Source organism: Triturus cristatus, chromosome 3_1 (assembly GCF_964204655.1).
Source record: "Triturus cristatus chromosome 3_1, aTriCri1.1, whole genome shotgun sequence".
In the NCBI taxonomy this organism is placed as follows: domain Eukaryota; kingdom Metazoa; phylum Chordata; class Amphibia; order Caudata; family Salamandridae; genus Triturus; species Triturus cristatus.
The window spans coordinates 658,031,736-658,056,811 of record NC_140583.1 but is presented as its reverse complement, the minus strand read 5'-3'; the positions used below and the strand labels follow the sequence as shown (position 1 = coordinate 658,056,811).

At 42.7% G+C, this 25,076-nt stretch overlaps 1 protein-coding gene across 1 annotated transcript in view; it reads left to right on the top strand.

The window, feature by feature from the left end:
* Nucleotides 1-25,076, top strand: part of RASGRF1 (Ras protein specific guanine nucleotide releasing factor 1) — a 727,100-nt gene that overhangs the window by 160,879 nt on the left and 541,145 nt on the right. The window contains exon 2 of the mRNA XM_085644699.1: nt 13,346-13,452. Coding sequence (XP_085500825.1) covers nt 13,346-13,452 — 107 coding nt within the window. The remainder of the gene's footprint in view (nt 1-13,345; nt 13,453-25,076) is intronic.

Here is a 25,076-nt window from a genome sequence, read left to right as displayed (position 1 = left end):
TAGCATGTGCCAAAGGATTTCCTGCTCTGAAGATGGTAAAGGAAAGAAAACAGGTAGATTCAAATGCTGAGACAAAAAAAGAGGATCCTATGGTAGGTAGGATAGAAGGGTCTGGCCTTAGAACCACCATATCTGCAGAGAACCTCACCCTACTAAAGCTCAAATTTCTCCCAGACTCCACCCTAAGGAGATAATTACTAGAAAAGGGGCTTTCACTTAAGAAATTTAGGACTAATGGCAAATCCCTCTTGGAAACTCAGGCAATGGACCACCAGCCTTCTCAAAGGAAAACTCCTTAGATGGTGATTAGCCAAGGATTTAAAGGGCGTGAAATCCAGTCCTCTATTAGCTCTAATTGTTGGCCATTGTGTGCGGATTATAAAAAGCCAAATCAATTAGAAAAACATCTCTAAGGAACTGTCAAATACTGTTATAGCCAGAAGAGGCACACACATTTCTCAAAATACACCAGGAGTTAAAACGTTTCCAGTGTCTTTCATTGATATTTAGTGTGCTCTGCCTTTCTGAGATCTGTATAGAAACTGCTATATCCGAGGTACAACCAAGTGCATGACCTCTGCCTTTCAACATCCAAGCCCCCAGAGAAAGGCTCTGACTGGCCCTCACTGACAGAAGAGGGAATCTCAGCGGGAAGGGAGAGATTGGAAAGATAAGATGAGGCTGAACCACAAGCTGAAAAAGAAGAGGGAACCTAGGCTGCTGTTCCACCCTAGGGCTACAAGAATCACCTCTCCTTGATCCACCATTACCTTTCGAAGAACCCAGCTGGATATCACAGATGGAGGGAAGGAGGGAACCCATCCATACACAAATACCTATGGACTCTATATCATCCACGGTGAGGCACCAGAGGCTGTGGGGCCTCATGGGTGAGCTGGCCTCAAATCACTACGTTTTAAACACAACTGAGACACCTGAGAAACTATTTACATCAATGCTACACCTCACAACAGCCTATCTCTGGACATACACAAAAATGTGACAGGATGTTCTTACACACCACCAGTTGTCATGCTTTATCATAGGACTCCCCTCACTCTTCAAAAACCTGGTTTCAAGAGGAGCGGGCCTGCACCTGGAGGTCAGGGAGGCACTTGTAATTAGGAATGAACCCGTGACATAGACAAATTAAAAACCAATGTGTTATGCCAAACTGACCTTAATAATTAAATGGAATACAACTTCGTATTAAAAACCAACACCACTCACACTGTCAACATGTTTCTGCCTGATGGTTTGTGCAAGTCTGTGGCAATATTTAGGATGGATCCCTGTACATGGGTAGCCACCCTGTATGATTCACAAGACGGCGCAATGTGCCTAAGTCAGCTGTGGGACTGGAATGCGCATGAGCCCAATTGTGGGCATGTGTACAGGCTACTATCGCTACTGGTGCCGGACATGCGGGGAGGGCAGGGTGGGGTACAGTTTTTTCTTTATTTTTTAGTTGGGTTATTGCCAATGTATTGTGCATTGATAGATTTGAGTACTCAGGGTAGGCTGTAATTGGACACTGGATGAGGGACCAAAAGCTGGAAGCATTCGCACTGGTTTGCAATAGGAGATTCAATTGCAAAGGTCAAATTACTCACATGATGCTTCGACACTGTAACTGTGTATTCTACTATGCTGTCTGAGACTGTATGTCATTATGCCACGTATGATTATGATATTGTATTATGTTTTGTTCTTTATTTGAATGGTTGTGTAAAATCAATAAAAAACTGATAAAAAAAAAACAAAAAGGATGGATCCCTGTGTGGCACACGCCCCTGTGCACACCACTATCGGTGTTTGGCTGACCTTTGTCAACCCTCTCAAATCTTAGGCCCCTAGGTCCTGAAACACAATAATGATAATCCATTTGTACAATATAACTTAATATAGGCTGTCCCATAAGTAGTATTCGCATGCCATGAGTAAGTGACACTGCACTTGTGTAAAATATATAAACATTCATTATACTGTGAGGCCAGCTCACATTCTCTTACCCCAACTATGGGTCATCTGGTGCCCATGGAACAAGGGCTCTGGAACCCCTGTAGTCTCATTATATACATAAGAGAGGAAAACAAAAATGAAATATCTGCTTGTTTCCCTTCTCAGGTACTTGTAACAAGCGGGTACTGCAGAGCCAGTATCAAACCCCCCACCGTAATCCTCTCACTTTGTCAAGGTGTGTTCCCCTCCGTACGCCTGCTAGCACCTGCTCCTTCCTCCCTGTAATCAAGGGAGTAAGGGTGTCATTGGATTTGTTATATCCTAATACAACTGTTCTATTGGTCTGGGAACTCTCCCCTTTCAATTTCAAGCACCTGCGATACCAGTGTACATCTTATATTCAGCTCAAAGCGCCACCCTCTGTATGTTAAGTCGCAACCTCCTTTCAATATCTAACAGCTGCGATACCAGCATACAAGTGGCCCGCAAGCACCGTCCTCTGTGTTCTACAATCAACATGGGATGCGCTGTGTCTTCCTCATTGTGGCACCCCGCCCGAAGGAAGCTTTTCCGGTCAGGCGCTGCATGTGTAGGATGGATCATGGGAAATGTAGTTCCCCTGATTCCAGAGTCTCCAAGCCTGTGAAAAGTGATTATTGAAATCCAAAACTTAGCGTTTAAAGGACTTCTGTGTTCCACTTCATGGAAAAGTGGGTCATTTTCTCATGGATTCCAACAGCAATCCCCATTATTAAAAGTTCTATGTGTGTGCCAGTTGAGGGCATGTATACACAATGTCACCACTATGTCCATAACTCCCTGTTGCAACATATGTGTGTGTTATTACACTTTCAGCCATGATATCTCATCTTTGAGGCCCCTTATCCATCTTTGTTCATGTGTGTACAGCTTCTCAGAGATGTCAGGCTGTTAGCGGCCACTCTCTCCAGAACCACCTAGGCTATTTCATTACCCTTATGATTAGCTTCCAGAAAGTGGAGTGTCAACTAGGTGTTGTTTTTCTTGCAGCGTATACTGCTCTGATGTTCATTTATTCGCACCTTTATTTTGCGAGTTGTCATCCTGACATAGAACAGGCCACGCAGACAGGTAATCAGATGCACCACATTCTCGGTATTGCAATTTGCAAGGGCTTTTAGGACCCATGGTCTCCCTGTTTTAATGTCTACCTCCTTTGTAGGTTTTGTAAACTGGCACACTACACAGTTGCTACAGGGGTAATGACCAACTGGAAATTGATTGTTCCAGCGGGTTGTCTGTGATGGATTGATTGGTGTTTGTGTTCTGGTGTGGACCAATAGGTCACGTAGATTTGTATTCCATTTAAATGCAAACAATGGGGAGACCACTGCTTGGTTCCACCATTCAGTATCCTCCAATGATTTTTAATGATATGCTGTCCTTTATTTGAAATGGGGTTGTATGTGGTGACATAAGCAATTCTGTCAGTGTCGTGTTTCTGGTGGGTCTCCAACAATGCTTCTCTGCTGTTATTTTTCATCCTTTTTCTTACCTTCCTCACGGTTTTTCTAAGATAATGGCATGCCAGAGGATTTTCTTCCAGTACTGTGGCCTGTGTCTCAAAAGTTTCCAAGGAGGTACACTTACGCGTTACTTTCAGGAACTGTCCCACTGGGATGTTCTCACGTAGGGCCCTAGGGTGGAAATTGTCGCACTGGAGCAAACTGTTATTGCCTGTGGTTTTAATATGAACCCTTGTCTCAATGCCACCGTGCCTGATGGTAATCACCAGATCCAGGAACACTGCCTCTTCTTTACATATTGTATGAGTGAACCTCAAGTGTCTGTCTCTGGAGTTGACCCAAGTGGCAAAGTCGATGGCCTGTTGTTCAGTGTCATGCTATATTATCAGTATATCATCGATGTATCTGCGCCACAACTTGATGTTGTCTTTGTATGGGTTCTACTGGGTGAAAATGTGGTCCACCTCGAATTGGAACATGTACAGACTGGCAATACTAGGAGCAAAGGCACTCACCATTGATGTCCCCTGGATCTGGTGGTATATCACTCCTTCAAATGCAAAGACGTTTTCTGTTAGTGCCAGTTCTTCACATTCCATAATGAAGTATTTCGAAGTCATGAAATCTCGCTCTGTTTCTGCCAGAATCCCTTCTACAACCTCCAGGGTCCGTCTCTGCAGGATGCTGGTATACATCGCTTCTATATCCATAGTTATTATCATATCTTTCGGAGTTGTGAACTCTGTAGGAAAGTAGGATCTGCTTCTTATGGTTACCCCTACATTTTGCTTGATGTTGCACTGTTTTTGACTAGTCTGACTGGGATCCTGCTAATCAGGACTCCAGTCTATCTGTTTCTCCTTTAAAATTGTCATGTATGTACTTTGGTACACTCCAGATTGGATACTGGGGTACCCTTATAAGTCCCTAGTATATGGTACCCATGTACCCAGGGCACAGGTATCCCAGAGGCCTCCCATGGGCTGAAGCATACATTATGCCACCTATGAGAGGTCATGAAAAATGGATCTACAGGTCTGCTACCGCAACCTGTGTAAGCTGGTGCTTGCACCACTTACTTTAGCTATAGGTTCACTATATCTATTGGTCACCACACTTAAAACTTATAAGTCACCCCTATATCAGGCCTTATCAATCCTGAAGGCAGGGTGCTGAGTTTTAGGTGAGAGGGTGCCCCTGCATGAGCATGAGCCTCTCAGCAGCCTTCGGAGACCATTCTTCTGGGTTGTCTGTGACTGAGACGGACATATAGGTAGAGGTGCATTATAACCTTGTGGTAAATGCTATCTCAAAAACGGCTGCATAGAAACTTATCGTGTTTGGTATCAAACACCTTGGAATCATGTGGGAGGTATGATTCCACCCTCCTGAAGTGAGCTTTGTGGGGTCACTGGTCTATCCGGTGCCAGCCTTCTCGACCCGGACAGCACAAAATGGATGCTGCCGACCAGAGACACATTTCTGCCCTCCTACTGCTGAGCCAAGCTCGAGCAGAGGAAGGCAGCACAATAGGCATCCTATCACAGGGAGGTGTGACCACCTCCCAGACAGGATTTAGTGTATTGGGGCTGGGTGGGTGCACTCTGAGAGTGCCTGAAATTCTGCACCTGGGGCACATTTGGTGTCCCTGTGCATAGTCCAGCTCAAACCAGTTCTGGGAGCTATTGGCTCCCGCTCTGGCGCGAAACTGGACAAAGGACATGGGAGTAACCTCCTCTCTGCCCTGCCCCTCCCCTAGGAGGGTCCCTTGAATCTGTCCAACCCTGTCCTGTGGGTATAAAAGGGCTTACCTTGACTGTAGCTCTTTGGATTTTATGTGCACAAGATTCTACAAGAAGAAACCACTGACCTTCGGCTATCTGGACACTCTGGACTTTGACTGGGCCTGACTTCGTCTTCCTCTCCGTCCAAAGCTTTATCTGTGCCCTTGCTCCATACAGGCTCCGTGTGCACAGGACAACTGATGAATCTCCCTTGTGGTGAAGGAGTCACTCCCCTGCATTTGCAGGCACCACAACGCAACTGACCGGTCTGCTGCTCCTGAGCTCCTGTTGGCTCCACAGATTTCAGCAACACAGGAGTAGGGAAAGGTCACTGAGGTTGATCTGCCCTCTTAGCAAGTCTGAGGTTAGTATCCCTCGTGGAGACTGCATAACCCGAACCCCTGTGCACCACGTTCATTTGCAGTTGCATATGCTTGTTGGTGATTCCCAAGCTTGTGCATTGGCCTCCGTGTAGTCCAGACCCTGAGCAGTATGTGCACCAAAGAACTATGGCCTCCTCACACCGAGTTCTCCGAGGCTTGATACTTTGCAATCTTGCTCAAGGTCCCCTCGCAACTCCTGGTCATTCGGCCTATGGGTCCTCTTAAGGGTCATCTTGGTTTCTGTTGGGCTTTCCCGTTTGCTCCAGATGTGTCCTGACTCCCCATTGCTTGATGAGTCCCCTGGACCTTGCTGGTCCACACCGTAACCTGCTTGACCTTCATGCGTGGGTTGCTATTGCCAAGGCTTGTTGGTACTCTAGCCGCACACCCACCCCTCAGCACTCGACACCCTTGGTGGGACAGCTCGCATCCGGCTCCTGGTCATCGTCGACGTCTCCTGGTCCTTGTGGCTGCAGAGTCAATTATCCCTTCTTCGCACCTGAAGCACCCGACATCGGTGGGCATTCGACTACCGAGCGCCTGGTCACACTGAAGTGACCCAGACTCTGTCCCCACTGCTTTCAGGTTCCTTCCTTCCAGAATCCAGGCTTGGATTCCTCCGGACCCTTTTCACCTTCACTACAGCAGCACTTCTTCACAGCCCTCCATTGAGAACGACAGCGGTTTCTGACACAAGTCCAGACCTATGCACCCTGCTTCTCTGAGATAGGTAACTTGGGTACTACTGTATTAACGGGTGGGGTGGCTCTCTAACCTCTTAAGTTCCAAAGGGTTTGCTCGAAGTCATCCTAGAAGGGTCCTTAAACTTTAAAATTGCAACCGCGACTTCCTCATAGATTTATATGGATCCTGCGGTCGTGTTAACACACTGCACTCGTCCTCAATAGGGTCCCTATCTACTCACCTTGGGTGGTTCCTTGGGGTCCCAAAGATTCTACGTGCTCCAGACCTTGTCTTGATCCCAGTTGTGATTGTTATACCACTATTTTAGTATATGGTTTGGTCTCCCGCTGGAGCCCAATGTGTATTGTGCTACTCACAACCGTTCTATTGATCTCGTATTGTGTGCTTTGTGTTCTATCCTCATGTAGAGGATAGTAGAGTGTTATATCAATAAATACATATTTTTATATAACTACTGTGTGGTTCTCCTTCATTTAATTAATTCAGGAGGTGATATTCTGGTAAAACAAGCTGCTTTACATTCCTTCAAGATTAAGCCTGAAGACTACTGTCCACGGCTACCACTAGCATAGCTTTCAAAAAGTTATCTTTGACCTCATACATCATAAGGGTCGTTTGGACTGGTGCAAGGTGCCCACTTTAATTAGTGGACAGCATATACCTGGCCAACTTCTTACAAACTCCATATGTTGAAGCAGACATATCTTTAGTGACGCATAGGTATGAGGTCGATGTTTTCACAAATGGCTTCAGGAACCAGTCACCGAACTGTGACAATGGTTGCAGCAGTGATCCTACCCCCGACACAATCATTCTCCCAGGGGACAGTAATCTTTGTTTATGTATTTTGGGTAGAGTGTAAAACCTTGGGATTCTGGATTTCTCCGCAATAAGGAATTCCACCTGATTAGTGATCCAATCTTGGGCTGGTGCATCCTCCACCACAGAATTAATCCTGTTGGTTAGTCTCAAAGGGGTCCAGAGCTTCATAACTCCCTCTATCCGATAAGAGGTGAAGACATACAGTGTTGTACATGGCCTTGTCCATGACCACTATTGCTCCCCCTTTGTCAGCTGGTTTAATAACCAGCTCGGTGTTGTTTTTCAGGGCTTCAAGAGCCAGAGTCTTATTTTTATTGAAGTTGTGCAAGGTCTTGTTGGTGTTGCACTCGCTTTGATCAATCTCCCTGAGGACTGCCTGTTCAAATGCCAATACTTCACATGGGAGTGACGGTGATGGGGGGAGGAAGGTAGATTTTCTCCTCAGTCCTGTGTTCTGATCTCCCTCTACGGAGATGAGCGAAGAAGGCCTGTAACTTGATCCGTCTGAAAAACTGTGTGAATTCGGTATGTAAAGTAAATAGGTCACTGATAGGGGTGGGAACAAATCACAAACCATTTGTTAGGACCCCCATTTCAATACTGGTGAGGGTGGTTGTACTTAAGTTTACTCACGTCACTGACTGGAATAAAGGCAGTGGGATTGCATTTGATACACATAAAGCTGGAATCTGGGGTGGGGGGCGTGGGGTAGAGATTGGGGCTTCACGCTACAAAGTCTAAAACACTAGACACATTAGGGCTAGGAGTACTATAGAGAGCCTATGCTTGTCGACAGGCACACATGGCTACAGTGGCAGCGCTGCATCGAGGAGCTGAGGACGCCCTGCAGAACATAGCAGAAGTTAGAGCCACTATTTCTAGTTTTCATGCACAGAACTAGAACATTAACTCAAAGTATTTGAGGAGTTTTACCAGTCACTATATCTATATCAAAAAGACAATATTCCCTCTCAGAATATGATTAAGGACTTCCTCGACGAAATTAGTTTGGAATCATATTCGTCTGAAGCTTGGGAAGGGTTAGATCGGCCAGTAACACTGATAGAAATAAAGAGGGATATAGAGCCCTCCCTCCCCCCCACCCCCTCCCGCGAGGTAAGTGCTAGGGACTGGCGGGATCCCTCTGGAATTTCATAGTCAGTTTTTATTCTATTATCCACTTGAGCTATTAGTGCTCTTCAGGGCAGTTCAACTAGAGGCAGTCCCACCAGATTCTTGGACAGCAACTGATACAGTGATTGATGTTAAAAAGAGGAAGCCCCCGACAAATCCTGGCTCACATGGGACCATCTCATTAATAAATAGCAATGCCAAAATCTATTCTAAAATCGTTGCTACACATTTGAGCAGGATCATTGCTAAGCTGTTTTCCCCGTGGCAACCCGGTTTTGTGCCAGGAAGAGGTATGGTTGATTACATTAGGGGAGTGACCACCTTATTCGAGGTAGCTGAGACAAGCTTCACTGACATTGATCCTGCTGCATGCAGAAAAAGCATTCCACCGTGTGACGTGGCCTTAGCTATGGGGACTTTGGATAGGAGGGGGTTCAGGCCCATTTTTAAGATGGTTATACTGAGCCCATGCAGAAACCCTATAAGGTGACTGGAGTCTGACAGTATCAACATAACCCGAGGTACAAGGCAGGGTTGCGCCTGCTCCCCTCTCTTGCATTCCTTGTAGGTTGAACCCTACATTCAAACAATAATGAACAGTACCAAAATCAGACCACCTGTGTTCAATGGACATAGACCAAAGTATTGCCCTATGCCAATGCTGGTGCAGTAATGACCACAGGCATGGACAGGTCAATGCGGCTCAGATAGTCTGCAATAATATTATCCAGTTTCAAGACCATGGAAAGCGCGATACTGCCACTTATTTGGGAGTCCCTATACTACAGCAGGTACAATAGTTTCATTTAATTATGATCTACTATTAAATAAGATAAATAAAGACCTGAAATATATGAACAATTTGCATTTAAGAATTATGCGCTGTTGCAATATAATCCAAATCGTTATTGCACCTGTTTAGAGCAAGTCCTCTTGGATAGAGAGAGGTGGATCGGCATATCCGAATTTTAGACAGTTTTATTACGCTACATTGCTACAAGACTTGAATTATATGATCACAGGTCAACGGGATTTTGCACCCGAGTCAAGGGAGAGGGTCCTGATAACACATGAACTAAGACAGGAAAGGAAAGGAAAGGAAGCTAGGTGTTTTCTACTAAAAGTTATGGAGCAAAGCAATTAAAAAAAAAAGTTAGGTTTAAGACGGTACTGCGCATAATTTATGGGTCAGAGTGACCGTCAAGCTCAACATGGAAAGGTACAGCTGCTACACCGCTGTCTGGCCACAAATTTCTGGTAAATAACATCAAATATGGGAACAAGCTGGGATTTTAAAAAAATCAGTCACATCTTTACAGTCAAGCAAATCTGGTCCTTTCAGAAGCTGCAGGATAAATTCAGTCTTGAAAAGCAGAATGACTTTAAATATCTTCAAATTAGAGACTTTTTTTAGAAGTAGAGACGAGCAGGATATCACTTATGATGGTATGTATAATATATGCCCTGCCGATTCACAGGGGGTGGGGGGGTAATATTAAGCACTATACTGTCTCTTATCTTATCTGACCTTGAAATGGATGATAAAGATTTCCAGATAGAAAATTGGGCTGAAAGACTTGAGATAGATTAAAATAATGTATTTTTTCAGACATCCATAAACCCTAGGTCACAAGGTACTACTAAATTAAGGATTTGGAATTAGAAAATAATAATAAACTTTTATGACACACCAATTCAATTATTTATTTAGACAGGAGGGCAAATTCAAACTGCCCTTGCTGTGGGGCTTTGGAAGCAGATATTGTCCATATGTTCATATGTATAAAATTGAGAGAATGCTGTGGGAAAATTATGGATTTTTTTTGGGCACTATTATATGCAGACAGACTAAAATAACCATGCAATACATTTTACTTGAAAAAGATGGCTGGAACAGATTCGAGAAAGCCAAATGTTATACATTGTTTGTCGCCATTATAGTGGCCAGAGGTTGCATTGCTGCAGTTCGGTTAACGCTGAGTCACCATCATATAGGCAATAGCCATATAAATATCTATCAAACTATTACAAGGAGAAAAAAGGAGAAAAGCTGCTAGCTCCTTTCAGTGGATGTTTCAAGCTGTTCTTGATCCGAATACACACCCTGAATAGACAAATCTCCCCCCAACTCACACTGCTGGTGTCTGTTGTTACCATACATGGGGGGAGGTAAGGATATCCCTTTGGACAAGTTGTTCAGGCAATATCACTACTGCAACATCTGGTATATCTCCGGGCACACAGGAACAACCAACTTGTAATCCCCCGAAGATGGGTCCCAGTGGAATACCTATGTTGTCTATGGGGTACAGATGAAGACGTGCCCGTGGGACCAGATGAAGAGCTGTCACTATCTCCCCCCGAACAGTCAACCATAAGCTTGCCATGGCTAACTAAAGGTGGAGAAGGAAAAAAGATGGCTATTAGTTAATGTTGCCTCTATGGACGAATATACACTAATACCAGATCTTTACAAAATAGACCTCCGATGAACTGGACCACATACATGATCAAATAGCACCCCTAGTCCCTTTCCTCCTTTGCAACCGGTCTGACTGCTTCTTTTAGAAGAATATCCTGTACCCCTTGCCTTAATGCATGATGATGAAAGGGATATTGAGGAATTTGTGTTGCGCAGAAAAAATCTTTTGGGGTTGAGATGAAGTCATTTTGTATCTTTGGGACACAATCTGTACAACACAATAATCCTTCACCGTGTTCCAGATTTCCGCAACGTGAAGAAGCCTTCCATAACATTTAGGAGGATGAGGTGGTGGAGGAGATAGAGCTCTGGAGCCGGGACTTATCAGAATAGGGGCAACCCTGGCCACAAGCCCTTCTATGAAAGAGCTGTTTGGAGCCTTTAGAGGGTCCCCAAAAGGCATGCTAGAAACCAATATTTCTTCCCCTTGAAAAAGGTCGGATAGGAACCAGAAGTGTTCTGTCCTCTGCAGATCTTTTAAACTACTCTTCTAGCTGAGGTCCAAACAGCTTACTGCCATTGAACTGAAGGCATGAACGTCTGAGAGTTGTTCCTGATTCTCATCAAGAGGTGCCTTCTTGCAAGTATTGGAGCCCAGAACCAGAAGCTCATAAAACATAGTTCATAAAACAAGACTTTGGACAAAAATCTGACTACCTGCTCCATCGTGAATAGTCTTGCAGTGAGGACTGCACTGTAAGACTTTCCCTGCTAGAATTTCCCTGCTAATACCTTAAAGTCATGAAACAGTCATTGCACTGTGTATGTGGCATACACCCCAGTTCTAAGAGCAAAGTTAGATGCCGTGTACACTCTCTTAATATCCACTTTCTTATCCTTAGCTTCTGCTGGAGAAACGCCCCAGAGATGATGGTTGCCCCAGAGGGTGGTCCCACTATGAAGTAGTCAACCTTGACCGATGCTGGGAATTCTTGAAAACCCTCCAGAATGCATCTTCTCACCCAGAATCTTGCAAAAGATGACTTTGCCACATATGCCCAGTCTGTGGATAAATTGTTCCTCGTGGCTCTGTGAATTGCCAGTGAATAAGGGGCTTTGCGTCAATTCTGCGCAAAAATTCCTCTTCATCAGCGATGAGTCAGGCAAAGAGAGATTGGCATTTATCATTAGCAGGAGATGCCTGTTGAGGGGATTCATTTTCGAAAGAATCCTTCTCTTTATGCTTCCTCTTGTCTGGGTCGTTTTCTTTCCATATCAAAAAAAAATATATTGCAGCTAAGAAGCACACTGGAAGGAACCAGGAGTGGCGAAAGCAAAGTCACCAAGTCCAATTTATACAAAGCAGCGCAAGTGTGCTCTATTTCCCGCTTCCCCGGTTGCCAGGGCAACCGCTGCTCTAGCAGGCCAAGCCTTGCGGGACTGCCGTCATGCTGAAGTCCTCCCGCTAACAACCCCAAACTCCTTACCCTGAAGAAAGCCTACAGACTTAGTGCGTCCCACGAGGAAGGGAGCTCACGTGTATGCTCTCCCTTAATGGCCCAGTGAAAGGGGGGGGGGGGGTGGACGGGAGGGGAGGGGTGTAAAATAAGGATGCATCAAGCGCGTTCCATTAAAACCCGAGGTTAGCTGCAGGAGACGACCACCGGAGCAGGCATATCGGAAATATTCTAAAAGAGAGAAAACGCGTTCATTTATATTGAAAATATAATGGCAGGCACTTCCCAACATAGAGGAGCCTTGTACCCACTGCAGGGAGCCCTATTCGGATTATTGTGTCCAGTTATGAAGGCCACATCAAGGGTATCATATCCATTTCTGGAGACCACATCTGCAGTATTGTATCCACATCTGGAATATTGAGTCAAGTCTTGGCTGTTACATTTGCATTTTGCATCTAGATATGGTGTCATACTTAAGGGTGCACAGTGGAAAAGTAGTGAGAATGGAACTTTATAGAGAAATCCAATATACTGAAGGGAATTCATGCAGGCTAAGAGGCAGCAGTTGTTTGTTTGTTTTTAAGCAAAAGTACATTTTTTTGTCCTACAAGCCAAGATAAGTCTGACTAGGTAACAAAGTGACTTGGGAGTCAGAGGTCAATTTGAAACTGGTGTGAAGGTGCTTGCAACAAAGTCCTTGCGCTATTAGGCTGGAAAGTTGTCCGAGGGATTACATCAGAAAACAAGTTGTATCTACAACAACAGTGGCGTCATGGACCAGATTCTAGTGAAGTGCACACAAAGTAGCTGAACTGGTAAAAGCTGGCTAAGCACTGGGAACAATAGTATTCAATAAGAAATGTAGAGCTGGGTACTCTGAATGATCTGTGTTTCAGGGGTAGATAGTGACTGGGCAGGATGGATGGACAAGTGGTTGTCACATTATGCAATCTGCAATGTTTCGGAACGTGGTACCTTCTCCTAGGAGCCTTCTGCAGGTAGTGGAAGCGTTGCTTGCTAGGATTCTCATTTAATTCATTCTTGAAGCATAAGCTCTGATGAGGGACGTTCTCTCACCTTGAGCTTTGATAGTGGGGTTGACTTTTGAAAGTTATTGATGGTGAATATATTTCTTCATTATTAATTCTAATTTTTGGATTTTTTACAGTATTATTTCACTATTAACTTCAACCATGAGCACCAGAAGATGCTGGAGCTGAGAACAGAAGACGCGCAGGACTGCGATGACTGGGTGTCTGCGATAACACAAGCCAGGTAAGTGGGACTGGTCCAGGATGGGTAGGGGAGAAGGGGTGCATGAGCACAGCGTCCCCTGGGGGAAAAGGGAGAAACAAGACAGAAAGTCAATGAGAAGAGAAAGGCAAATGTGGAGAGAAAGAGATGAAAGCCCGAAGACAGAAGATTAGTTAAAATGAGAGAGGGGTGTAGAGGAGCAAGAGTGAGTAATACAGAGAGGAGCTTGAGTTAAGAAAGGAAGAGGAAATCATGAGAGAAGCACAGAGGGTGGAGAACAAGTAAAGAAAGAGAGAGAGACTGTAAGAAGCAAGAGAGTGAGTGCAAGGAGAAAGAGTTGGCAAGTGAGTGGGATTTTGTGTTTTGATACAAAGATAGACTAAAGCTCTGCTGTAAAAAGGAACACCAACTATACCAACAATATGTATATAACACAAAAGGGTAGTAGTGTTCCAAAACAATTGGAAAAACCGCACCTCATAAGTAGCAACGAAGTAATTAGAAAACAGTTATTGGCGTATTCGGTATATAAATGCTATAAGTATAGCGGGGTGCTGAGGAAGCTGTAGGCTCTCACTACCCAGTAGTGCCGTTGGTAAGTTGAAAAGACAGTTTATCCAGAAACATTAATGAAGAAAACAGCTATTAACGCACACCCATAATAAAGTTATAAACAGTTGTATATCAAACTCATGTTATGAAACCAATAGTCGGAGTAATAATATACTCAGTGTCCTTTGACAAATCCAGAGTGCTCCAAAATTTCCATAAAATAATTCAAATGGAGTTCAAATCTTCACAAAACGTATTCTTTTTAATAGTTCATCTTGTGTCCCAATTCGCAAAAAAATATTTCACAACAGCCAACACGTGTTTCGTCCGTACATATGCGTACTGTGACTTTCTCAAGGCTAACAAGCCAAATACTAGATTAAATGGTGACGTCCAAGTCAAGATAGGTTCAAAAATTTCACAAAGAGGCTGTATAAAGATGTCATCAATTCTAGTAAAATACAAAGCGGAATAAATTGTTGTCCATGTCGACCAAAATAAATCACCAAACACCAACAGAAGTAAATGGGTCAATCAATCGCTCCATGGAAATCAAATTTGATCCATAAGTATCCCAGTATCCCAGTGCGCTTTAATTTTTTTAATACGTAGTTTATTGTAAAATAAATATAAAAAAAAAATAATAATACATACATAACTTAGCATTTAAAAAAGCGTACAAATTCACTGAAAAAACCATAGGTTTCACACACGTTATAGTTAGGAATTAGCATTTAAAAAACCTTGCAAATTCACTTAAAAAACCATAGGTTTCACACATGTTATAGTTAGATGGATATTTCACTCGTAAAAAACCAATGAAATTCCCCCGTTATAGTTAGTTCAGATAACTATAACTCGCGCGGCCGCCACTCTATCACAAGGATGATGTCATCAGTGATGTCATGAGTGATGCCACTGACCATGTCATGAGTGATGTAATATGTGACGTCATCAGCAGTGGATTGCGGGCGCGCGAGTTATAGTTATCTGAACTAACTATAACGGGGGAATTTCATTGGTTTTTTACGAGTGAAATATCCACCTAACTATAACATGTGTGAAACCTATGGTTTTTTAAGTGAATTTGCAAGGTTTTTAAATGCTAATTCCTAACTATAATGTGTGTGAAACCTATGGTTTTTTCAGTGAATATATCATGTGATCAAGTCCCCCAGCAGGGACGAAACGCGTAATGGCTGCTACTCTGTGGATGTAACCTAAGGACATTAAAAAACTTCGATCTTTAAGGATTGTGGTCCGTGCTCTTTTTCCGTGGCTGGTGGCAGAATCGCGGAGTGTAAGAGTGCTTGCAAATATATATATATATATATATATATATATAGACTTTATTTCTGCATATTGCCAAATTAAAATACATTCCAATATCATACAGCAAATTAAGAACAAGTGTACATTTCCAAAATTTCACTTCCAACCTATAGTACCGAGTGAAAAGGAGAGAGTCCTCTGCCCAGTTGTGACTGCTGGGGCCTCGGTTAGGCCCTTCTCAAGTTATGGGAGCCCTATCTCCATCTTGTATAACAAAAAATGTTCACCTGTTCAGTGACCTAAATGTCCTTAGCCTTCAAAGAGTTAAGAGGCAGCTATGTGAAGTGGCAGCAGATTTCATCCACCATTTTACCATTGATTAGCATAATCCCGTTCCTGGGCACATAGATGCGCACTAAAGACGTTCGCCATTTTATCTTAAGTGAACTAGTGAAATTCACTGTATACCATTCTAGTCGTCTCATTGACTTTCCTCAGAGTATAAAACAGAGCAATCAGAGACATTTTCAAACCTAGCCCCATTGGCTTCTTATTGGCAGTTGATTCCAGTTTAAGAGACTGACTTCTGCCATTCAGCGAAAGCGGACATGCACTTTTCAGAAGCCCTTTCCAGATACGTTCTTATTCACTCCCTGAAGTCCCCTATAATACTGTGTCCCTAAGACTATAAAGGGTTAACCTGGGGACAAACTTAGCAGTAGTAGTGTCAAAGCTGTGAAACACGCTCCTGTGGTATCTGATCCCTGACTATAAAAATGTGAGTTTCAGGAAGCCAGCCCTTTATTTTTTAAGTTTAGAACCTAGAGGTATTTCACAAGGTTTATAGTTTTACCAGTGAGCATTGGATTTAGTATTGTTCATGCAGTGGGGAGCTGTATGCATTGAATGAACAAAGAAAATTGGGCTGTGCCAGATCTACAGAGTCGTGCAAAAATTATGTCATCAGCAGTACTCCGGCAAAAAAATGACAATTAACTGCTCTATATGCAAAGTGCGTTGCGTGAAACGTGTACTCTTATAAGCCCTCCAGTACAAATGTCTTCCTTGTTGATTGACAAAGGTTAGCCACATAAAATGGCCAATTTCGATGAAATTACACGTTGACCTATGAAAATCATGTCATATTCTGCTGCTCGTTATTTGTGCCCCGCTAAGTTTGATTTGTTGTTAGACTTCATCACAAATCAGATTGCGCTATTTATATTGATTGACTTTGTGTCAACTGCTGGGGTCATTTATGACAAATCCTGGGTCAGACTGCGTTTGCCTTGCCTTTGCCTTGCATGTGTTAGCAAGAAGCATGGGTGCAGTGTATGCAGTTTTTGGCACTGTGGCCATGGCCGCCTCAACCTTTGTGCGATAAAGCTGATGAGCACTGCTGCTTGCACCACTTTGTGTCCTGCGCTATAGCTCACCATGTCATGGTTACTAGCTTTAGGCTGTAGTACATTTGGCCTGAGTGTGCTGCTGTGGCGATTTACATTGAATATTCGCACCCATACAGTGATATTTTTGTGCAATCTTAAACTTCGCAAATTGACATCCGCCACTTTTTTAAGGCTGTCCCTGTAGCCAAACTCTAAATAATGCTGTCCAGCTGCCCAAACTCTAAATTAAATGAAATTAAGATTTATAAAGCACTACTAATACCCTGGGGTGTCTAGGCACTACCTTCTGAGAAACAGCGTGGCATAGTCAGCAACAGTGAGGGCATAGGCTACTGGTTGAATAGCCAAGTTTTCTGGCCTTACCTTTTTTTTAAGTTCAAAAGTAAGTTTAATAAGGGAAGTAATGTATCAATACATAATACAATAAAGCAATAAATAGTCATATAAACCAAATAGAGCTTAGGAGCATAGTAGTTGGGTATAAAAGTCAGATTAGCAAGGAGAGAATGAAAAGGATATGCAAATTGGATTGGTGTAAACAAAGGAAAATTGCATTTCATACAGAGAATACAGTAAAAGGTTTAAAATGATCATATTAATATAGTATCAACATAAGGAAAGTCTTGGAGGTTGGGAAACTTCTTGTTTAATAGGGGTTAGGGAAAAGGAGCACTAGCATCAATAAACAGCAGGATAGGTAGCCATAAATTCAAGCATTCTGTAGCCATGTAAATAGGATATACAAAGGTTGTATCTAATCTATGATTGTTGCAAACGGCGTATCACCATGCTTGATAACATAGTTTAGTGAAATCTTTCCAATTTTTGGTTATTTGTTGAAAGGCAACTGCTATCAACAGGTCTATAATCTTTGTGCTAGAAGTGCAATTGGTCCAGACAGGGGATGAACTTCCCAAAAACACATAAGAAATAGAGAAAGGGTATCCAGATTCAAAGATTAACTTAATTTGAGACTAGACACTCTTCGAAAAGTAATGAACAAGCGGACAGGTAAAAAGTAGATGATATAAATCTGAATTCAGAATCATTCAGAATTTCAGTGTCCTTAAATTTCAATGTGTGCTGCTCGTCCATAATAGATTCTGTATTAAGTTTGTTATGTTTAACTTTCAGGTAATTAGCTAATATTTTACCAGCTTTATTTTGGCCACCATCAAATTTTGCACTTGACTTTAACAAATATGTTGAGGCATTATCTGTTGATTCCTTATTAAATTGAAACATGGCATTTATAAATTCAGATAAACAATCCTTTGATTTTGAAGAGTAGTAGGAATGCTCCAATTTCTTTATCTTGGATAAGATGGTTTTAGTTAACTCAAGCAAACTTTTGCGCTTTTTGGAGACATAACCAATCATAAAATCTCTAGCTGCTGCTTGAAAAGCATCCCATATAACAGAAAAAGGTAGGCTATCAGATTGATTAAACAAAAAATATTCATTAGAGAAGGAGATAAAAGAGGAGGTAAATGTTGGGTCTAAAAGGAGAGCATTATTAAAATGCCATCTTTTAGGGGTATTAGGTTTTTGTAAAATATCAAGTTGGATAGCGGTAGGAGCATGATCGGATATTAGAATGGAGCCAATATCCACATCTATTAATGATTGGGAGATATTATGAGATATAAAAAAATAATCTAATCCAGATTGGGCATGATGGGTTGAAGAGTAGTAAGTGTATTCTCTTGTAGTAGGGTTGCAAAGTCTTCAAGCATCGGTAAGTTTGTACTGTTTGATAATTTGGATAAAATGTTTATGAGCCTTATGAGGGATAAAAGAGACCATTGAGTTACGATCTAAAAAGGGGTCCATGACTTGGTTGCAATCACCTGCAAGGATAAAGTTATCATCCATACAATTTGTAATTTGTTGAGCAAAAGATGTCCAAAAAGAGGGATCCCCAGCAGTGGGAGCATATATATTAAGTAAAGAAACCAGAGCATTCCCAATCAACAATTTAGTGAATAACATTTGTCCCTCTTTATCAGAACATTGGGAGAGTAATTTAGCAGACAGCGATTTACGACAAAGAGTTAAAACCCCATTACGTTTACCGTCCCCTGATGAAAAAAAGACCTACCCTACCCATCCTTTCTTTACTTTTAAAGATTCCTCTGCTATTAGATGAGACTCTTGTATACAGGCTATGTCAGCTTCCAATTTAGCCAGGTGAGATAGAACCCTTTGCCTTTTATTAGGAGAGTTCAAACCTCTGACGTTCCACTAAACGAGTTTCAAGGACATGAAACAAATACAGAAATAAATATAAGACACTGATCAAGGTAGACCTCTAAGCAAGAAAAATCATACCCTAAAATAGTCCAATTATATGCCGAATTAATCAAACAATACATAAAAAATGAAAGAAAGAGATAAAGGTATAAATACGAATATAAAAATGAAATAAATGAAAGAGAAAGAAATTACATATGATAGTGAGAAAGGGAAAAGGTAACGGTAAGAGAAAGAGGGAAAAAGAGACAAAAGAGAAAAAAATGCAGGGATAAGAGAGACGAAACATACATAGAAATACCAACCAAAAGGTGGGGGATATGAAAACACAAGGAAAAGATGACACGCCCAAACTCAACTGAACGGAGGGCGAAGAAAGACCGCACCAGACATGACGAAACAACAATGGAGACATAGGTATCGATAAACCTGTAAACATGAAAAAGAAGAAAAAATTGTTAGACAGAAACAGCAAAACAACATGTTGAAATACGTCATAACAATAACATTAAACTAATCAATCGTAAATTGGAGTTACAACAAGTAACAAAGGGAAAGAAGGACACTATCTTGGAAGTTTGTTGACATCAGGAAGTCACAGATGTCGAAGCTCCAGAGAAGTTCATAAATTCCGTTTTACAAGAGTTGATGAAGTTCTGTAATTTTGCTGGATCCTCGTAAATTGTAGTTTTATTTTTGTAAGTGACCTAAAGAGACATGGGTGAAAAAGTCTGTAACGTGCCCCTGAAGAGCGCTGGTCAGGTCTCATGCTGAGGAACTCCCTGTGTCTGTTTGCTGTAGCTTTGGCGTAGACCTGTGAGAAAAATAGGAACGAGCCAGACCATACGATACGCTGGATTGGCTTGACAGCCACGAGGACTTTCATCAAGTCTGTGGATTCAAGGAAATACAAAATGACTCCTCTTGGTCTTCGTGAATTTGATACACCAGTCATTTGACAACCTAACATGTGGGCATGTTGAATATTAAGCACAGTATCCTCCGGTAAGTGTAATAACTTAGGAAGAAATGTTTTGAAGAAAAGGAGGGGGTCTGAGCCTTCTGTTCCTTCTGGCAGTCCGTATATGCGTAAGTTGTTTCTTCTATTTCGATTTTCAAGGTCCTCGCCTATCCTTGGAGTGAGGATACCTACTCTGGAGTCCAGTAACTTTAGCGTCAGTAAGTCCAAGCGACGATATGTTTTGCTCTACCGCCGTGAGCCGGTCGTTCATCTGGGAACAATTGTCTGTGAGGAACTGCAGCTTGGTATTTTTTTCCTCCATGAAAGGTCTAAGAGCTCGTATGTCTTCCAGCAGCAGATCCAGGGAGACAGGAGAAGAAGACTTTGGCGGGAAAGGAGGATCTTTTTTCAAACATTTTGTAGTGCTTTTCCCCGCTGCTAATGGAATAAATCGGATTAGAAGGTGTAAGTCGCTTACACAGAGATAGTAGGGAGTCCTCCATTTTGGAAAATTCTGCAAAAATGTTGGACTTTTTGACAAAGGACTGTGTGGAACGTGAAGCAGGCGGGCCCAGCGCTTTCAATCTTCAAATATAGGTTAATGGAGGAGGAAGGAATGATGCTCCAATGTACACAATAGTGCTAACACAGAAAAAAACCACCCCAGAGCTGATAAACTGCTGTGTAATAAGGGACTGAAGGGCTCCTCTCTGGTAAATAAACTCACAGTCTAGCATATAAAAATGTTGTGATAGTAAAAGGTTTTAATTGTAGCAAAATAGCAACACACATGAACATATGAACCAGTGGTAGGTCTGTCAAAAATGGCGGCCGTTTATTGCAGCATTTTAAAGTAGAAGGTTATCTTGAGGAGAAAAACTTTAAGTCATCTCAGGTAAGCATGATCGTGGCCCTTCTTAAAGATGCAAAAACACTGAAAAGCGCTCTAAAATAAGTTATTTAGAAGCGCCGAATGCCATATTGAAGAGTGTTGTTAGGAATTAGCATCTACGGTAAGCTTCCGATGCACAAAATGGTGGCCGCATTCAGCGTCGCACTGAGGCCGGAGCTTTATTAAACTTTGATTCCGGGAGCCGAGAAGACAGCCACAAAGGACATCTCCAGACTCAAGATGGCATCCGCTATCGAGGACGTCTCACCTGTCCTGTTAAGACGGCAGTCTGCTGCGCTCTGTCAGCGCCGTCCCGAGGAGTCTCACTTGGTGCGCCACCATCTTTCCCGGGTTCCAAGCCACGCCCCCCTTTTCTGGCCTTTCCTGACTTAACAAATTTGATTCTTTCTTAAGGGTTAGGGGAAGGAGGTTCCATAGCCTGACTGTAGTGGTGACAAAGTTCCTCCCACCCCATCTCACCATTTTTAAATCTTGGAACAACAAGGTTTACACTGGCAGCAGACCTAGAGGATCTTGAGGGGTGTAAAGTTTGTGATAATAAGATAGCTGAATAGGACCCAGGCTTTGCAGGGACTTGAAGGCTCGGCATAGGGACTTGTTTTGCTATAGGTATCCAGTGTAGTTGCACCAGAGCTTGAGACGCTGACTTGTATCTGGGAATGCCCAAAAGTATTCGGGCTGCAGAGTTCTGTAAAATCTGCAACTTGTTTAGACAGCGTTTCTGGGTGCTGGTAGAAAGTGCATTAGAGCAATGAAGTCTCGAAGAGATGAGTGCGGTGACTACCATTTTTGAGGAAGTTTGAGGGGATGAAAGGGAGATCCTTCCTTAGGATTTTGAGTATGAAGAAACAGGAAGTGATGATATAATTAATCTGTCCCTCAAAGGAGAGCGGAGTGACAAATATCACTCCCAGATATTTTGCTTTTTTAGTTTGGGTAGGAAGGGGGCCTAATTGGTGTGGCCACCAATTGGCCGCCCAGATGCAAGGGTTGTTACCAAATAGTAAAACCTCTGTATTAGAAGAATTCAGTTTTAAACAATTGTCCAAAATCCATTTGCCAATGTGGATCATGCAGTCATGGAACCTGGCAGCTGTTGAGATTGGCTTGCTAGCTACTGATACAACTATTTGTGAGTCCTCAGCGTATGACACCAGGGCAAATCGTAGGATTTGATGAGTTCAGCCAGGGGGAGACCATAAAGGTGAAAAAGGGTAGGGCTCAATGATGATCCTTGGGGAACCCCATTAGGGATGTAGATAAGGGGTGAGACAAAGTCACCCGGGGCCACCAATTGAATTTGGTAAGTGAGGAAGCAGGTTAATAAATCCAATGCTTTCTTTTTAATCCCGATGGAAGCAAGACGGTCAACCAAAAGTACATAAATAATGCTGTCCCGCTGCTCCAACTCTAAATAGTGCTATCCCGCTACCCAAACTCTAAATAATGCTATACTGCTGCCCATACACTAAATAATGCTGTCCCGCTGCCAAAACTTTCAATAAAGATGTCCCGCTACACAAACTCTAAATAATCCTATTCCGCTACCCAAGCTCTAAATAATGCTGGCCCGCTGCCCAAACTCTAAGTATTACTGTCCCGCTGCCCAAACTCTAAATAATGTTGTCCCGCTGCCCAAACTCTAAATCAACCTGTCCCGCTGCCAAAATTCTAAATAATGCTGCCCGCTGCCCAAACTATAAATAAAGCTGTACCGCTGCACAAACTCTACATAAAGCTGTCCCACAGCCCAAATTCTAAATAATACTTTTCCGTTTCTCAAACTCTAAATAAAGCTGTCCCACTGCCCAAACCATAAATAAAGCCGTCCCACTACCCAAACTCTAAATAATGCTATCCTGCTGCCCAAACACTAAATAATGCTGTCCCACTGCCACAACTCTCAATAAAGATGTCGAGCTTCTCAAACTCTAAATAATCCTATTCTGCTGCCCAAACTCTAAATAATGCTGCCCCACTGCCCAAACTCTAAATATTTCTGTCCTGCTGCCCAAACTTTAAATAATGCTGTCCCACTGCCTAAACTCTAAATAAACCTGTCCCGCTGACAAAATTCTAAATAATGCTGCCCCGCTGCCCAAACTATAAATTAAGCTGTACCGCTGCACAAACTCTATATAAAGCTGACCCGCAGCCCAAATTCTAAATAATACTTTTCCGTTTCTCAAACTCTAAATAAAGCTGTCCCACTGCCCAAACTATAAATAAAGCTGTCCCACTACCCAAACTCTAAATAATGCTATCCTGCTGCCCAAACACTAAATAATGCTGTCCCACTGCCACAACTCTCAATAAAGATGTCCCGCTACCCAAACTCTAAATAATCCTATTCTGCTACCCAAACTCTAAATAATGCTGCCCCACTGCCCAAACTCTAAATATTTCTGTCCTGCTGCCCAAACTCTAAATAATGCTGTCCCACTGCCTAAACTCTAAATAAAGCTGTCCCGCTGCCAAAATTCTCAATAATGCTGTCCCTCTGCCCAAACTGTAAATAAAGCTGTTCCGCTGCCCAAACTCTACATAAAGCTGTTCCGCTGCCCAAACTCTAAATAATGCTATTCCGTTTCTCAAACTCTAAATAAAGCTTTCCCACTGCCCAAACTCTAAATAATGCTATCCCACTACCCAAACTCTAAATAAAGCTGTCCCGCTGCCCAAACTCTAAACAATGCTGTCCCGCTGCCCAAACTGTAAATAGAGCTGTCCCACTGCACAAACTCTAAATAATGCTATCCTGCTGCCCAAACACTAAATAATACTGTCCCGCTGCCAAAGCTCTCAATCAAGATGTCCCGCTACCCAAACTCTAAATAATCCTATTCCGCTACCCAAACTCTAAATAATGCTGCCCCGCTGCCCAAACTCTAAATATTGCTGTCCCGCTGCCCAAACTCTAAATAAAGCTGTCCCGCTGCCCAAACTGTAAATAAAGCTGTCCCGCTGCCCAAATTCTTAATAATGTTGTCCCGCTGCCCAAACTCTAAATAAAGCTGTCTCGCTGTCCAAACTCTACATAAAGCTGTCCCGCTGCCCAAACTCAAAATAATGTTATTCAGTTTCTCAACTTCTAAATAAAGCTGTCCCACTGCCCAAACTCTAACTAATGCTATCCCACTACCCAAACTCTAAATAAAGCTGTCCCGCTGACTAAACTCCAAACAATGCTGTCCCACTGCCTAAACTGTAAATAAAGCTGTCACGCTGCCCAAACTCTAAATAATGCTGTCCCGCTGCCCAAACTCTAAATAAAGCTGTCCCGCTGCCCAAACTCTAAATAATGCTGTCCCACTACCCAAACTCTATATAATGCTATTTCGTTTCTCAAACTCTAATTGAAGCTGTCCTGCGACCCAAACTCTACATAATGCTATTCCGTTTCGCAAACTCTAAATGAAGCTGCCCTGCTGCCCTAACTCTAAATAAAGCTGTCCCACTGCCCTAACTCTAAATAAAGCTGTCCCGCTGCTCCAACTCTAAATAGTGCTATCCCGCTACCCAAACTCTAAATAATGCTATACTGCTGCCCATACACTAAATAATGCTGTCCCGCTGCCAAAACTTTCAATAAAGATGTCCCGCTACACAAACTCTAAATAATCCTATTCCGCTACCCAAGCTCTAAATAATGCTGGCCCGCTGCCCAAACTCTAAGTATTACTGTCCCGCTGCCCAAACTCTAAATAATGTTGTCCCGCTGCCCAAACTCTAAATAAACCTGTCCCGCTGCCAAAATTCTAAATAATGCTGCCCGCTGCCCAAACTATAAATAAAGCTGTACCGCTGCACAAACTCTACATAAGGCTGTCCCGCAGCCCAAATTCTAAATAATACTTTTCCGTTTCTCAAACTCTAAATAAAGCTGTCCGACTGCCCAAACCATAAATAAAGCCGTCCCACTACCCAAACTCTAAATAATGCTATCCTGCTGCCCAAACACTAAATAATGCTGTCCCACTGCCACAACTCTCAATAAAGATGTCGAGCTTCTCAAACTCTAAATAATCCTATTCTGCTGCCCAAACTCTAAATAATGCTGCCCCACTGCCCAAACTCTAAATATTTCTGTCCTGCTGCCCAAACTTTAAATAATGCTGTCCCACTGCCTAAACTCTAAATAAACCTGTCCCGCTGACAAAATTCTAAATAATGCTGCCCCGCTGCCCAAACTATAAATTAAGCTGTACCGCCTCACAAACTCTATATAAAGCTGACCCGCAGCCCAAATTCTAAATAATACTTTTCCGTTTCTCAAACTCTAAAT